General features: G+C 50.8%; 1 protein-coding gene across 1 annotated transcript in view; it reads left to right on the forward strand.

Moving 5' to 3' along the window:
- The first annotated feature begins 5,998 nt into the window (after positions 1–5,998).
- LOC121844556 (trinucleotide repeat-containing gene 18 protein-like) overlaps positions 5,999–13,312 on the forward strand; it is a 78,335-nt gene continuing 71,021 nt past the window's right edge. Inside the window, exons 1-3 of the mRNA XM_042314792.1 lie at positions 5,999–6,171; positions 7,612–7,737; positions 11,120–12,958. Coding sequence (XP_042170726.1) covers positions 12,781–12,958 — 178 coding nt within the window. The 5' untranslated portion in view covers positions 5,999–6,171; positions 7,612–7,737; positions 11,120–12,780. The remainder of the gene's footprint in view (positions 6,172–7,611; positions 7,738–11,119; positions 12,959–13,312) is intronic.

A 13,312-nucleotide genomic window follows, 5' to 3' on the forward strand; every position in this document is an offset into this window, starting at 1 on the left:
TCACCCAGTTCAATGTAACAGTGATATGTTTAGGATACTGTCATTCATATTCACCCAGTTCAATGTAACAGTGATAGGTTTAGGTTACTGTCATTCATATTCACCCAGTTCAATGTAACAGTGATAGGTTTAGGTTACTGTCATTCATATTCACCCAGTTCAATGTAACAGTGACAGGTTTACATAATTTTCCCCTATACCCATCATGAGGTTGCTACAACCTAGCGTACGAATGAAAAGTTTATTATGAAGGAGCACACTGGTCGAGAGACACATTGGACAAATGAAGGAGATAGTGACACGTACAATATCGCCTTGAAAAGTCTTGTCTGCATCTAGCTGTTCTAGGGTGTGATCATTAGTCAACTCTTGTCTGCATCTAGCTGTTCTGGGGGTGTGATCATTAGTCAACTCTTGCCTGCATCTAGCTGTTCTGGGGGTGTGATCATTAGTCCAGACTCTTGCCTGCATCTAGCTGTTCTAGGGTGTGATCATTAGTCCAGACTCTTGCCTGCATCTAGCTGTTCTAGGGTGTGATCATTAGTCCAGACTCTTGCCTGCATCTAGCTGTTCTAGGGTTTGATAATTTGTCCAGACTCTTGCCTGCATCTAGCTGTTCTAGGGGTGTGATCATTATTCCAGACTCTTGCCTGCATCTAGCTGTTCTAGGGTGTGATCATTATTCCAGACTCTTGCCTGCATCTAGCTGTTCTAGGGTGTGATCATTAGTCAACTCTTGTCTGCATCTAGCTGTTCTAGGGTGTGATCATTAGTCCAGACTCTTGCCTGCATATTGCTGTTCTAGGGTGTGATCATTAGTCCAGACTCTTGTCTGCATCTAGCTGTTCTAGGGTGTGATCATTATTCCAGACTCTTGCCTGCATCTAGCTGTTCTAGGGTGTGATCTTTAGTCAACTCTTGTCTGCATCTAGCTGTTCTAGGGTGTGATCATTAGTCCAGACTCTTGCCTGCATCTAGCTGTTCTAGGGTGTGATCTTTAGTCAACTCTTGTCTGCATCTAGCTGTTCTAGGGTGTGATCATTAGTCCAGACTCTTGCCTGCATATTGCTGTTCTAGGGTGTGATCATTTGTCCAGACTCTTGTCTGCATCTAGCTGTTCTAGGGGTGTGATCATTAGTCCAGACTCTTGCCTGCATCTAGCTGTTCTAGGGGTTTGATCATTAGTCCAGACTCTTGCCTGCATCTAGCTGTTCTAGGGGTGTGATCATTATTCCAGACTCTTGCCTGCATCTAGCTGTTCTAGGGTGTGATCATTATTCCAGACTCTTGCCTGCATCTAGCTGTTCTAGGGTGTGATCATAATGTCCAAACACATGCAAACAAGAGTTTCAAATAACCATAACCGCTGCACACAGTCAACATCATTATCAATGTCACCATATTGGCTAACATCATAGTTAATATCGCTCCCTAGAACTAATGAGTTAGTATAATAATACAAGGAATATAGCTCTCTGCAGATTCTCAAGTGGAATAAATTAATTTGTTCATAACTATTCAACTAATGTCTCTCTCTCTTTGAGTCAACCACATTTTAATGCATTGCAGTGCTAGCTAGCTGGAGTTTATTGCATTCAGTACTAGATTCATTCTCTGATCCTTTGATTAGGTGGACAACATGTCAGTTCCGTGACGCTACCTTACAGAGTGCTGTTGAGGCTACTGTAGACCTTCGTTGCAAAACATTTTTAATCGGGTTATTTGGTGACGTGAATATATTTACTATCGTTTTTTTTCTGAACTAAAAAAAAAAAAAACGTGTTTCATTATTTTCAATTTTTCTGAAATTCACTGAGTAGGATGGTCTTAGGAGCTACTCTACTGGTTTACACACCTACTCAGGCGCTTGTGGTTGGAGCAGGTCTGAATTTGTCTTTAGAGTCATTAACCTGTTTGTGTGTGTGTGTGCCAGTTTAGGATGTGTTGGTTCTGAATGGTGTGTTATTTAGAGAACTGGTTGTGTGTGTGTGTGTGTTATTTAGAGAACTGGTGTGTGTGTGTGTGTGTGTGTTATTTAGAGAACTGGTTGTGTGTGTGTTATTTAGAGAACTGGCTGTGTGTGTGTGTGTGTGTGTTATTTAGAGAACTGGCTGTGTGTGTGTGTGTGTGTGTTATTTAGAGAACTGGCTGTGTGTGTGTGTGTGTTATTTAGAGAACTGGCTGTGTGTGTGTGTGTGTTATTTAGAGAACTGGTTGTGTGTGTGTGTGTGTTTAGAGAACTGGCTGTGTGTGTGTGTGTGTTATTTAGAGAACTGGCTGTGTGTGTGTGTGTGTTATTTAGAGAACTGGCTGTGTGTGTGTGTGTGTTATTTAGAGAACTGGCTGTGTGTGTGTGTGTGTTATTTAGAGAACTGGTTGTGTGTGTGTGTGTGTTATTTAGAGAACTGGTTGTGTGTGTGTGTGTTATTTAGAGAACTGGCTGTGTGTGTGTGTGTGTTATTTAGAGAACTGGTTGTGTGTGTGTGTGTGTGTTATTTAGAGAACTGGTTATGTGTGTGTGTGTGTTATTTAGAGAACTGGTTGTGTGTGTGTGTGTGTTAGAGAACTGGCTGTGTGTCATTTAGATTGCTGGGTGTGTGTGTGTGTGTGTTATTTAGAGAACTGGCTGTGTGTGTGTGTGTGTTATTTAGAGAACTGGTTGTGTGTGTGTGTGTGTGTTATTTAGAGAACTGGCTGTGTGTGTGTGTGTTATTTAGAGAACTGGCTGTGTGTGTGTGTGTGTTATTTAGAGAACTGGCTGTGTGTCATTTAGATTGCTGGGTGTGTGTGTGTGTGTGTTATTTAGAGAACTGGTTGTGTGTGTGTGTGTTATTTAGAGAACTGGTTGTGTGTGTGTGTGTGTTATTTAGAGAACTGGCTGTGTGTGTGTGTGTGTTATTTAGAGAACTGGCTGTGTGTGTGTGTGTGTGTTATTTAGAGAACTGGCTGTGTGTGTGTGTGTGTTATTTAGAGAACTGGCTGTGTGTGTGTGTGTGTTATTTAGAGAACTGGCTGTGTGTGTGTGTGTGTTATTTAGAGAACTGGTTGTGTGTGTGTGTGTGTTATTTAGAGAACTGGCTGTGTGTCATTTAGATTGCTGGTTGTGTGTGTGTGTGTGTTATTTAGAGAACTGGCTGTGTGTCATTTAGATTGCTGGGTGTGTGTGTGTGTGTGTTATTTAGAGAACTGGCTGTGTGTGTGTGTGTGTTATTTAGAGAACTGGCTGTGTGTCATTTAGATTGCTGGGTGTGTGTGTGTGTGTGTTATTTAGAGAACTGGTGTGTGTGTGTGTGTGTTATTTAGAGAACTGGTTGTGTGTGTGTGTGTGTTATTTAGAGAACTGGTTGTGTGTGTGTGTGTGTTATTTAGAGAACTGGCTGTGTGTGTGTGTGTGTTATTTAGAGAACTGGCTGTGTGTCATTTAGATTGCTGGGTGTGTGTGTGTGTGTGTTATTTAGAGAACTGGCTGTGTGTGTGTGTGTGTTATTTAGAGAACTGGCTGTGTGTCATTTAGATTGCTGGGTGTGTGTGTGTGTGTGTTAGAGAACTGGCTGTGTGTGTGTGTGTTATTTAGAGAACTGGCTGTGTGTCATTTAGATTGCTGGGTGTGTGTGTGTGTTATTTAGAGAACTGGCTGTGTGTGTGTGTGTGTTATTTAGAGAACTGGCTGTGTGTGTGTGTGTGTTATTTAGAGAACTGGCTGTGTGTCATTTAGATTGCTGTGTGTGTGTGTGTGTGTGTGTTATTTAGAGAACTGGCTGTGTGTCATTTAGATTGCTGGGTGTGCACAGATTTACAAAGCACAGATGGGTGTGTGTGGCAGGTTTAATACACTGATTTAGCTGCAGGAAGACTCAGGGAAACACGTCTCCACATCCCTCAGGGGACCACAGATCACCATCAGACACACACACACACACACACACACACACACACTCACACACTAACCCCGAGGCTTGGCTGCGTTGTCTTCAGGGGTTCAAAATGTCAAATAGTTGGTGACCTGTACAGTGTGAGGTGTTAAATGGAACTGTGTTTTGTGCCCATGAGACACCCTCAGGGCCTTTACCCTCGGAGAGTAGGCTCAGGGCTGCGGGGCCTTTACCCTTGGAGAGTAGGCTCAGGGCCACGGGGCATTTACCCTCGGAGAGTAGGCTCAGGGCCGTGGGGCGGGGCCTTTACCCTCGGAGACTGGGCTCAGGGCCGCGGGGCCTTTACCCTCGGAGAGTAGGCTCAGGGCCGCGGGGCCTTTACCCTCGGAGAGTAGGCTCAGGGCCGCGGGGCCTTTACCCTCGGAGAGTAGGCTCAGGGCCTTTACCCTCGGAGAGTAGGCTCAGGGCCTTTACCCTCTGAGAGTAGGCTCAGGGCCTTTACCCTCGGAGAGTGGGCTCAGGGCCACGGGGCCTTTACCCTCGGAGAGTGGGCTCAGGGCCTTTACCCTCGGAGAGTAGGCTCAGGGCCGCGGGGCCTTTACCCTCGGAGAGTAGGCTCAGGGCCGCGGGGCCTTTACCCTCGGAGAGTAGGCTCAGGGCCGTGGGGCGGGGCCTTTACCCTCGGAGACTGGGCTCAGGGCCGTGGGGCGGGGCCTTTACCCTCGGAGACTGGGCTCAGGGCCGCGGGGGCGGGGCCTTTACCCTCGGAGACTGGGCTCAGGCCGCGGGGCCTTTACCCTCGGAGACTGGGCTCAGGGCCGCGGGCCTTTACCCTCGGAGAGTGGGCTCAGGGCCGCGGGGCTTTACCCTCGGAGAGTGGGCTCAGGGCCGCGGGGCCTTTACCCTCGGAGAGTGGGCTCAGGGCCTTTACCCTCGGAGAGTGGGCTCAGGGCCGCGGGGCTTTACCCTCGGAGAGTGGGCTCAGGGCCTTTACCCTCGGAGAGTGGGCTCAGGGCCTTTACCCTCGGAGAGTAGGCTCAGGGCCTTTACCCTCGGAGAGTGGGCTCAGGGCCGCGGGGCCTTTACCCTCGGAGAGTGGGCTCAGGGCCGCGGGGCCTTTACCCTCGGAGAGTGGGCTCAGGGCTGCGGGGCCTTTACCCTCGGAGAGTGGGCTCAGGGCCTTTACCCTCGGAGAGTAGGCTCAGGGCTGCGGGGCCTTTACCCTTGGAGAGTAGGCTCAGGGCCTTTACCCTCGGAGAGTAGGCTCAGGGCCACGGGGGCTTTTACCCTCGGAGAGTAGGCTCAGGGCCTTTACCCTCGGAGAGTGGGCTCAGGGCCTTTACCCTCGGAGAGTGGGCTCAGGGCCTTTACCCTCGGAGAGTGGGCTCAGGGCCTTTACCCTCGGAGAGTGGGGCCTTTACCCTCGGAGAGTGGGCCACCCTTTACCCGGAGAGTGGGCTCAGGGCCTTTACCCTCGGAGAGTGGGCTCAGGGCCTTTACCCTCGGAGAGTGGGCTCAGGGCCTTTACCCTCGGAGAGTGGGCTCAGGGCCTTTACCCTCGGAGAGTGGGCTCAGGGCCTTTACCCTCGGAGAGTGGGCTCAGGGCCTTTACCCTCGGAGAGTGGGCTCAGGGCCTTTACCCTCGGAGAGTGGGTGGGCTCTTTACCCTCGGAGAGTGGGCTCAGGGCCTTTACCCTCGGAGAGTGGGCTCAGGGCCTTTACCCTCGGAGAGTGGGCTCGGGGCCTTTACCCTCGGAGAGTGGGCTCAGGGGCCTTTACCCTCGGAGAGTGGGCTCGGGGCCTTTACCCTCGGAGAGTGGGCTCAGGGCCTTTACCCTCGGAGAGTGGGCTCGGAGAGTAGGCTCAGGGCCTTTACCCTCGGAGAGTGGGCTCAGGGCCTTTACCCTCGGAGAGTGGGCTCAGGGCCGCGGGGCCTTTACCCTCGGAGAGTAGGCTCAGGGCCACGGGGCTTTTTTTCTCCTGTTTTTGTCCTTTTTAGTGTTTTGATCTTGTTCCTCCAGGCCTCTGGGATGTATTCTGGATGGGTGTGATGATGTCATAATCTGTCGACCTCTAGTATGATGTCAGTCTGTATTGACTACTGTATGTGTCTGTGTGTCTCGTCTCAATAAAGCTGCAATGTCTCCGTATCTCATCCCTCCAGGTGATGCCTTCCCAGCAGCCTCCAGTCCCTTCCTGCCGGGCTATTCCGGCCCCTCCCCCCTAACCTCTGACCCAGCCTACAGATCACCCAATCAGATGGCTCAGCTCTGGGCCTCACACGCTGCTGCCCACGAAGGTAACGGACTGTTTCAGACTGTCCTTCATGTTCTGTCAGTGTTCTATCTGCGTTCCTATCTGCTCGCTTCACTACTGTCCCCTCTCTCTCCTCCTCCTGTCCTCTCTCTCTCCTCCTCCTGTCCCTCTCTCTCTCTCTCCTGCTCCTGTCCCTCTCCTCCTCCTGTCCCCTCTCTCTCCTGCTCCTGTCCTCTCTCCTGCTCCTGTCCCTCTCCTCCTCCTGTCCCTCTCTCTCTCCTGCTCCTGTCCTCTCTCCTCCTGTTCTCTCTCTCTCCTGCCCCACTTCTATCCCTCCTCCTGTCCTCTCTCAAAAATCAAATCAAATCAAATTTTATTTGTCACATACACATGGTTAGCAGATGTTAATGCGAGTGTAGCGAAATGCTTGTGCTTCTAGTTCCGACAATGCAGTAATAACGAGCAAGTAATCTAACTAACAATTCCAAAAAAAACTACTGTCATACACAGTGTAAGGGGATAAAGAATATGTACATAAGGATATATGAATGAGTGATGGTACAGAGCAGCATAGGCAAGATACAGTAGATGATATCGAGTACAGTATATACATATGAGATAAGTATGTAAACCAAGTGGCATAGTTAAAGTGGCTAGTGATACATGTATTACATAAGGATGCAGTCGATGATATAGAGTACAGTATCAACGTATGCATATGAGATGAACAATGTAGGGTAAGTAACATTATATAAGGTAGCATTGTTTAAAGTGGCTAGTGATATATTTACATTTCCCATCAATTCCCATGATTAAAGTGGCTGGAGTAGAGTCAGTGTCATTGACAGTGTGTTGGCAGTAGCCACTCAATGTTAGTGGTGGCTGTTTAACAGTCTGATGGCCTTGAGATAGAAGCTCCTCTCCTCCTCCTGTCCCCTCTCTCTCCTGCTCCTGTCCCTCTCTCCTCCTCCTGTCCTCTCTCTCTCCTGCTCCTGTCCTCTCTCCTGCTCCTGTCCTCTCTCCTGCTCCTGTCCTCTCTCCTCCTCCTGTCCCCTCTCTCTCCTGCTCCTGTCCTCTCTCCTCCTCCTGTCCTCTCTCTCTCCTGCCCCACTTCTATCCCTCCTCCTGTTCTCTCTCTCTTCTGCCCCACTTCTATCCCTCCTCCTGTCCTCTCTCTCTCCTCAGCTCTCTCTTGCCCCACTTCTATCCTCCCTCCTGTCCTCTCTCTCTCTCTCCTCGTCCCTCAGGTCTCTCTCTCCTCGTCCCTCATCTCTCTCCTGCCCCACTTCTACCCCTCCTCCTGTCCTCTTTCCTGGAGGGAAGACAGGCACATCTCTCTTAGGCAGAGTAGGTCAACCGTGTGTCTACAGGTCAGAGGTCAGTAGTAGGGCTATCCATTCCTGGGGTTCCCACCGCCTAAGGAGTGCAGGTATTTGCTCTGTCCCAGCACCGACCCAGCTGATGTGTGTTGTTGCTCTTCCAGGCTACGCCCCTCTCCCAGGCGGTCTGTACCCCAGCCCCTACCACCTCCCCCTGGGTAACCTGGAGCCTCCTCCCCCCTCGCTGGGCTTGGCTCAGCACCACCACCTCTACAACGCACCACACCAAGGTCAGTACACACTACCACTTCTAGACCACACGACGAGCCCCAAAATATTCAGTCTCTTCAGACCATACTGCCTTCTAGACCACACGACGAGCCCCAAAATATTCAGTCTCTTCAGACCATACTGCCTTCAGATTGAAATACGGGGTCTCATTTCAGTCTCTTCAAACCATACTGCCTTCAGACTGAAATACGGGGTCTCATTTCAGTCTCTTCAAACCGGTCTCATTTCAGTCTCTTCAGACCATACTGCCTTCAGATTGAAACGAGACGGTATTTCAGTCTCTTCAAACCATACTGCCTTCAGATTGAAATACGGTCTCATTTCAGTCTCTTCAAACCATACTGCCTTCAGATTGAAATACGGTCTCATTTCAGTCTCTTCAAACCATACTGCCTTCAGATTGAAATACGGTCTCATTTCAGTCTCTTCAAACCATACTGCCTTCAGATTGAAATACAGTCTCATTTCAGTCTCTTCAAACCTTACTGCCTTCAGATTGAAACGATACGGTATTTCAGTCTCTTCAAACCTTACTGCCTTCAGATTGAAATACGGTCTCATTTCAGTCTCTTCAAACCATACTGCCTTCAGATTGAAATATGGTCTCATTTCAGTCTCTTCAAACCATACTGCCTTCAGATTGAAATATTGATTTGTAATAGATGGTCTGAGCCCCAATGGTCTCGGGACCAGCGTGGCGGCGTCTCGGGACAGATTTGTTTTGCAAACCTGTTACTGTATCTGATGTGTTGTTGTGTTCTGATGGATAATAAATTATTTTATTTCACCTTTATTTATTTAACCAGGTAGGCTAGTTGAGAACAAGTTCTCATTTACAACTGCGACCTGGCCAAGATCAAGCAAAGCAGTGAGACACAGACAACAACAACAGAGTTCCACACAAACAAACGTGCAGTCAATAACACTAACGAGAAGTCTATGTACGGTGTGTGCAGATGTAGAAGAGTAGGGAGGTAAGAGAATAAATAGGTCATGGAGGCAAAATAATTACAATTTAGCATTAACACTGGAGTAAGAGATGTGTAGATGATGATGTGCAAGTAGAGATACTGGGGTGCAAGAGAGCAAGAGGATAAATAACAATATGGGGATGAGGTAGTTGGGTGGGCTATTTACAGATGGGCTGTGTACAGGTACGGTGATCGGTAAGCTGCTCTGACAGCTGGTGCTTAAAGTTAGAGAGGGAGACGTGAGACTCCAGCTTTCGAGATTTTTGCCATTTGTTCCAGTCATTGGCAGCAGAGAACTGGAAGGAAAGGTGGCCAAAGGAAGTGTTGGCTTTGGGGATGACCAGTGAAATTTACCTGAAACACTGTACTCAGCAAATTGATGGATGTGGTGGTGGTGTTGGAGGATGAGGTGATGGTGTTGTTGAAGGAGGAGGTGATGGTGTTGTTGAAGGAGGAGGTGATGGTGTTGTTGTTGAAGGAGGAGGTGATGGTGTTGTTGTTGGAGGAGGAGGGGATGGTGTTGGAGGAGGAGGGGATGGTGTTGTTGTTGGAGGAGGAGGGGATGGTGTTGTTGTTGAAGGAGGAGGGATGGTGTTGTTGTTGAAGGATGAGGTGATGGTGTTGTTGTTGGAGGATGATGGTGATGGTGTTGGAGTGGGGATGGTGTTGGAGGATGAGGTGATGGTGTTGTTGTTGGAGGATGTGGTGATGGTGTTGTTGTTGGAGGATGAGGTGATGGTGTTGTTGGAGGAGGAGGGGATGGTGTTGTTGTTGGAGGATGAGGTGATGGTGTTGTTGGAGGATGTGGTCTGATGGTGTTGGTGGTGTTGTTGGAGGATGTGGTCTGATGGTGTTGGTGGTGTTGTTGGAGGATGAGGTGATGGTGTTGGTGGAGGATGAGGTGATGGTCTTGTTGGAGGATGTGGTGATGGTGTTGTTGGAGGATGGTGATGGTGTTGTTGGAGGATGTGGTGATGGTGGTGTTGTTGGAGGATGTGGTGATGGTGGTGTTGTTGGAGGATGTGGTGATGGTGTTGTTGGAGGATGTGGTGATGGTGTTGTTGTTGGAGGATGTGGTGATGGTGTTGTTGTTGGAGGATGTGGTCTGATGGTGGTGTTGTTGGAGGATGTGGTCTGATGGTGGTGTTGTTGGAGGATGTGGTCTGATGGTGGTGTTGTTGGAGGATGTGGTCTGATGGTGGTTGTTGGAGGATGTGGTCTGATGGTGGTGTTGTTGGAGGATGTGGTCTGATGGTGGTGTTGTTGGAGGATGTGGTCTGATGGTGGTGTTGTTGGAGGATGTGGTCTGATGGTGGTGTTGGAGGATGTGGTCTGATGGTGGTGTTGGAGGATGTGGTCTGATGGTGGTGTTGTTGGAGGATGTGGTCTGATGGTGGTGTTGTTGGAGGATGTGGGTGGTGTTGGAGGATGTGGTCTGGTGTTGGAGGATGTGGTCTGATGGTGTTGGTGGTGTTGTTGGAGGATGTGGTCTGATTGTGTTGGAGGATGTGGTCTGATGGTGTTGAAGGATGTGGTCTGATGGTGTTGGTGGTGTTGTTGGAGGATGTGGTGATGGTGGTGTTGTTGGAGGATGTGGTCTGATGGTGTTGGTGGTGTTTTTGGATGATGTGGTCTGATGGTGTTGGTGGTGTTGTTGGAGGATGTGGTGTTGTTGGAGGATGTGGTGATGGTGGTTTTGTTGGAGGATGTGGTCTGATGGTGTTGGTGGTGTTGGAGGGATGGTGTTGGTGGTGTTGGAGGATGTGGTCTGATGGTGTTGGTGTTGGAGGATGTGGTGATGGTGTTGGTGTTGTTGGAGGATGTGGTGGTGTTGGTGGTGGTGTTGGAGGATGTGGTGGTGTTGGTGGTGGTGTTGGAGGATGTGGTCTGATGGTGTTGGAGGAGGATGTGGTCTGATGGTGTTGGTGTTGTTGGAGGATGTGGTCTGATGGTGTTGGTGTTGTTGGAGGATGTGGTCTGATGGTGGTGGTGGTGTTGTTGGAGGATGTGGTCTGATGGTGTTGGTGGTGGTGTTGGAGGATGTGGTCTGATGGTGTTGGTGGTGTTGGAGGATGTGGTCTGATGGTGTTGGTGGTGTTGGAGGATGTGGTCTGATGGTGTTGGTGGTGTTGTTGGAGGATGTGGTGTTGGTGGTGGTGTTGGAGGATGTGGTCTGATGGTGTTGGTGGTGTTGGAGGATGAGGTGGTGGTGTTGGAGGATGTGGTCTGATGGTGTTGGTGGTGTTGTTGGAGGATGTGGTCTGATGGTGTTGGTGGTGTTGGAGGATGTGGTGTTGGTGGTGTTGTTGGAGGATGTGGTGTTGGTGTTGGAGATGGGGTCTGATGGTGTTGGTGGTGTTGGAGGATGTGGTCTGATGGTGTTGCTGGTGTTGTCATGTTTGTGTTCCAGAGAGGTTCTTTCTGCCGGTGTCGTTACCCCAGCCGCCTCTTCAACCCTCCTCCGTCCCCCCCAGTTCCACCCCCCAGAGTAGCTCCCGGGAGGGGGGCAGGGACCGAGACATACTCTACCGCGAGGAGAGGGAGAGAGAGGAGCCTCAGGAGGGGGGCAGAGCCCGAGACAGACTCTACCGTGTGGCGAGGGAGAGAGAGGAGCCCCAGGAGGGGGGCAGGGACCGAGACAGACTCTGCTGTGAGGAGAGAGAGGAGCCTCAGGAGGGGGGCAGGGACCGAGACAGACTCTACCACGAGGAGAGAGAGGAGCCCCGGGAGGGGGGCAGAGACAGACTCTACCGCGAGGAGAGAGGGCGAGGCGAGAGGGAGCGGTCGAGAGAGGAGCCTCGTCCATACAGTGTGGTAGATCTGACACAGGATGGGAGGAGTGGAGAGAGAGAACGCCACAGAGAACGAGAGACTGAGCGAGACAGAGACCGAGAGAGAGAGGTTCTCCTCCACCACCCCTCTGCTTCTCGACCCCCCAGGGCTCCTCCTCTTCTGGGCGTTACCCAGAGACTGATGACACACCCACTCGCTCCCCCAACCCTAACCCCAGCCCCCACACACACACAGACAGGCTGAGGAAGACTGAATCTACCTACAGCGGTGCACTCCTTCCTGGCCCCGCCTACCCTGCACACCGGGAGCCTATCAGGGAACAGCGTGTGAGCGCGCCCACTTACGTGCCTTCTGTGGAGGTCTATGATGAGCAGGTCGGCCCGATCCAGATCGCATCGCAGGCCAGGGACAAACAGGACAAACTGAAAGAGAGAGAGAAAGAGAGAGAGAAAGAGAAGAGAAAGAGAGAGAAGAGAGAGAGAAAGAGAGAGAGAAAGAGAGAGAGAGAGGTTTCCTGAAAAGACACTATCGGACCGTCGCGCTTCTCTTCCTGGTGATTTGTCCAATCAGAGAGAGCGGGAGGAGGGCTCTGTGATCTGCTCCAACGGTTCGGCGCTGAAACGAGACGGTTACGTCAGCCAATCAGGGTTCAGCCCGGACCCCAGGGACACGCCAAAACATGCCATCCGATTGGGCTTGGAGCGGGTGGGGGAAGGGCCTAAATGGAACCCCATCAGCCCATTGGCCAACTACGCCACCAGTCATATGGCAGCTCTGGCCTCCCAGCACGGACACGCACACTCCGCACAGCAGGCACGCACACACACTCAGCCCTCACACCATAACCAGCAGGAACTCAACAGACCCCCTTCCAACCCCCACACACCCCAACACAGACACACACACACTCAACCCTCACACCATAACCAACAGGAACTCAACAGACCCCCTTCCAACCCCCACACACCCCAACACACACACACACATTCCCCCCACCCTCCGCCCCAACCCCAGAGGGGAGAGGAGGGACAGGGGCGCTACTTGGACACCTCAGCCCTGTACCGCCCAGTGGGGGGGAGGAGAGGCAGCGGGGGAGGAGGGTCTGAGGGGGAGCAGACGGAGGAGAGGTGTCGGCCATGCAGAGTCTGATCAAATACAGCGGGACCTTCCCACCTGAACGCCAGGGGTCCTCCAGGCAGAACACGGACAACCAAGCCGCGTTCGGAGGGCTGGCGTTCATGAGGCTGGAGGGAGGAGGAGGAGGAGCGGGGGAGGCTGATGAAGAGAGAGCAGGAGCGCCCCGACAGCTCTCGGTCGTTGGGACGCGGCGAGGGGGCGGGGCCAGGCGAGGGTGGGGGAGAGGTCCGTCACCCTCCTGTAGGGATAGCTGTGGCAGTGGCCAGACAGAGCAATACAGACTCCCAGAGACCTCTACTACTGCACGCAGGGGTTAAAGGTGAGACTATTGATTTACATCTTATAGCAAGGGGACAGCTGTTGTTTAGATATGGGGGGGGGACAGCTGTTGTTTAGATATGGGGGGGGACAAACAGTTTTGTTTTGACATTTTAAGACACTTCCTACAATTCTACACAGTTTTTTTCACACACCGAAATTCTTTGCACAAATTTGTTTACATCCCTGTTAGTGAGCATTTCTCCTTTGCCAAGATAATCCATCCACCTGACAGGTGTGGCATATCAAGAAGCTGATTAAAACAGCATGATTGTTACACAGGTGCACCTTGTGCTGGGGGACAATAAAAGGCCACGGATTTTCTCAAGTTTGTATTTCTTTATTTTTCTTATGT

The sequence above is a fragment of the Oncorhynchus tshawytscha genome, unplaced genomic scaffold (assembly GCF_018296145.1).
Source record: "Oncorhynchus tshawytscha isolate Ot180627B unplaced genomic scaffold, Otsh_v2.0 Un_contig_4498_pilon_pilon, whole genome shotgun sequence".
Classification (NCBI taxonomy): domain Eukaryota; kingdom Metazoa; phylum Chordata; class Actinopteri; order Salmoniformes; family Salmonidae; genus Oncorhynchus; species Oncorhynchus tshawytscha.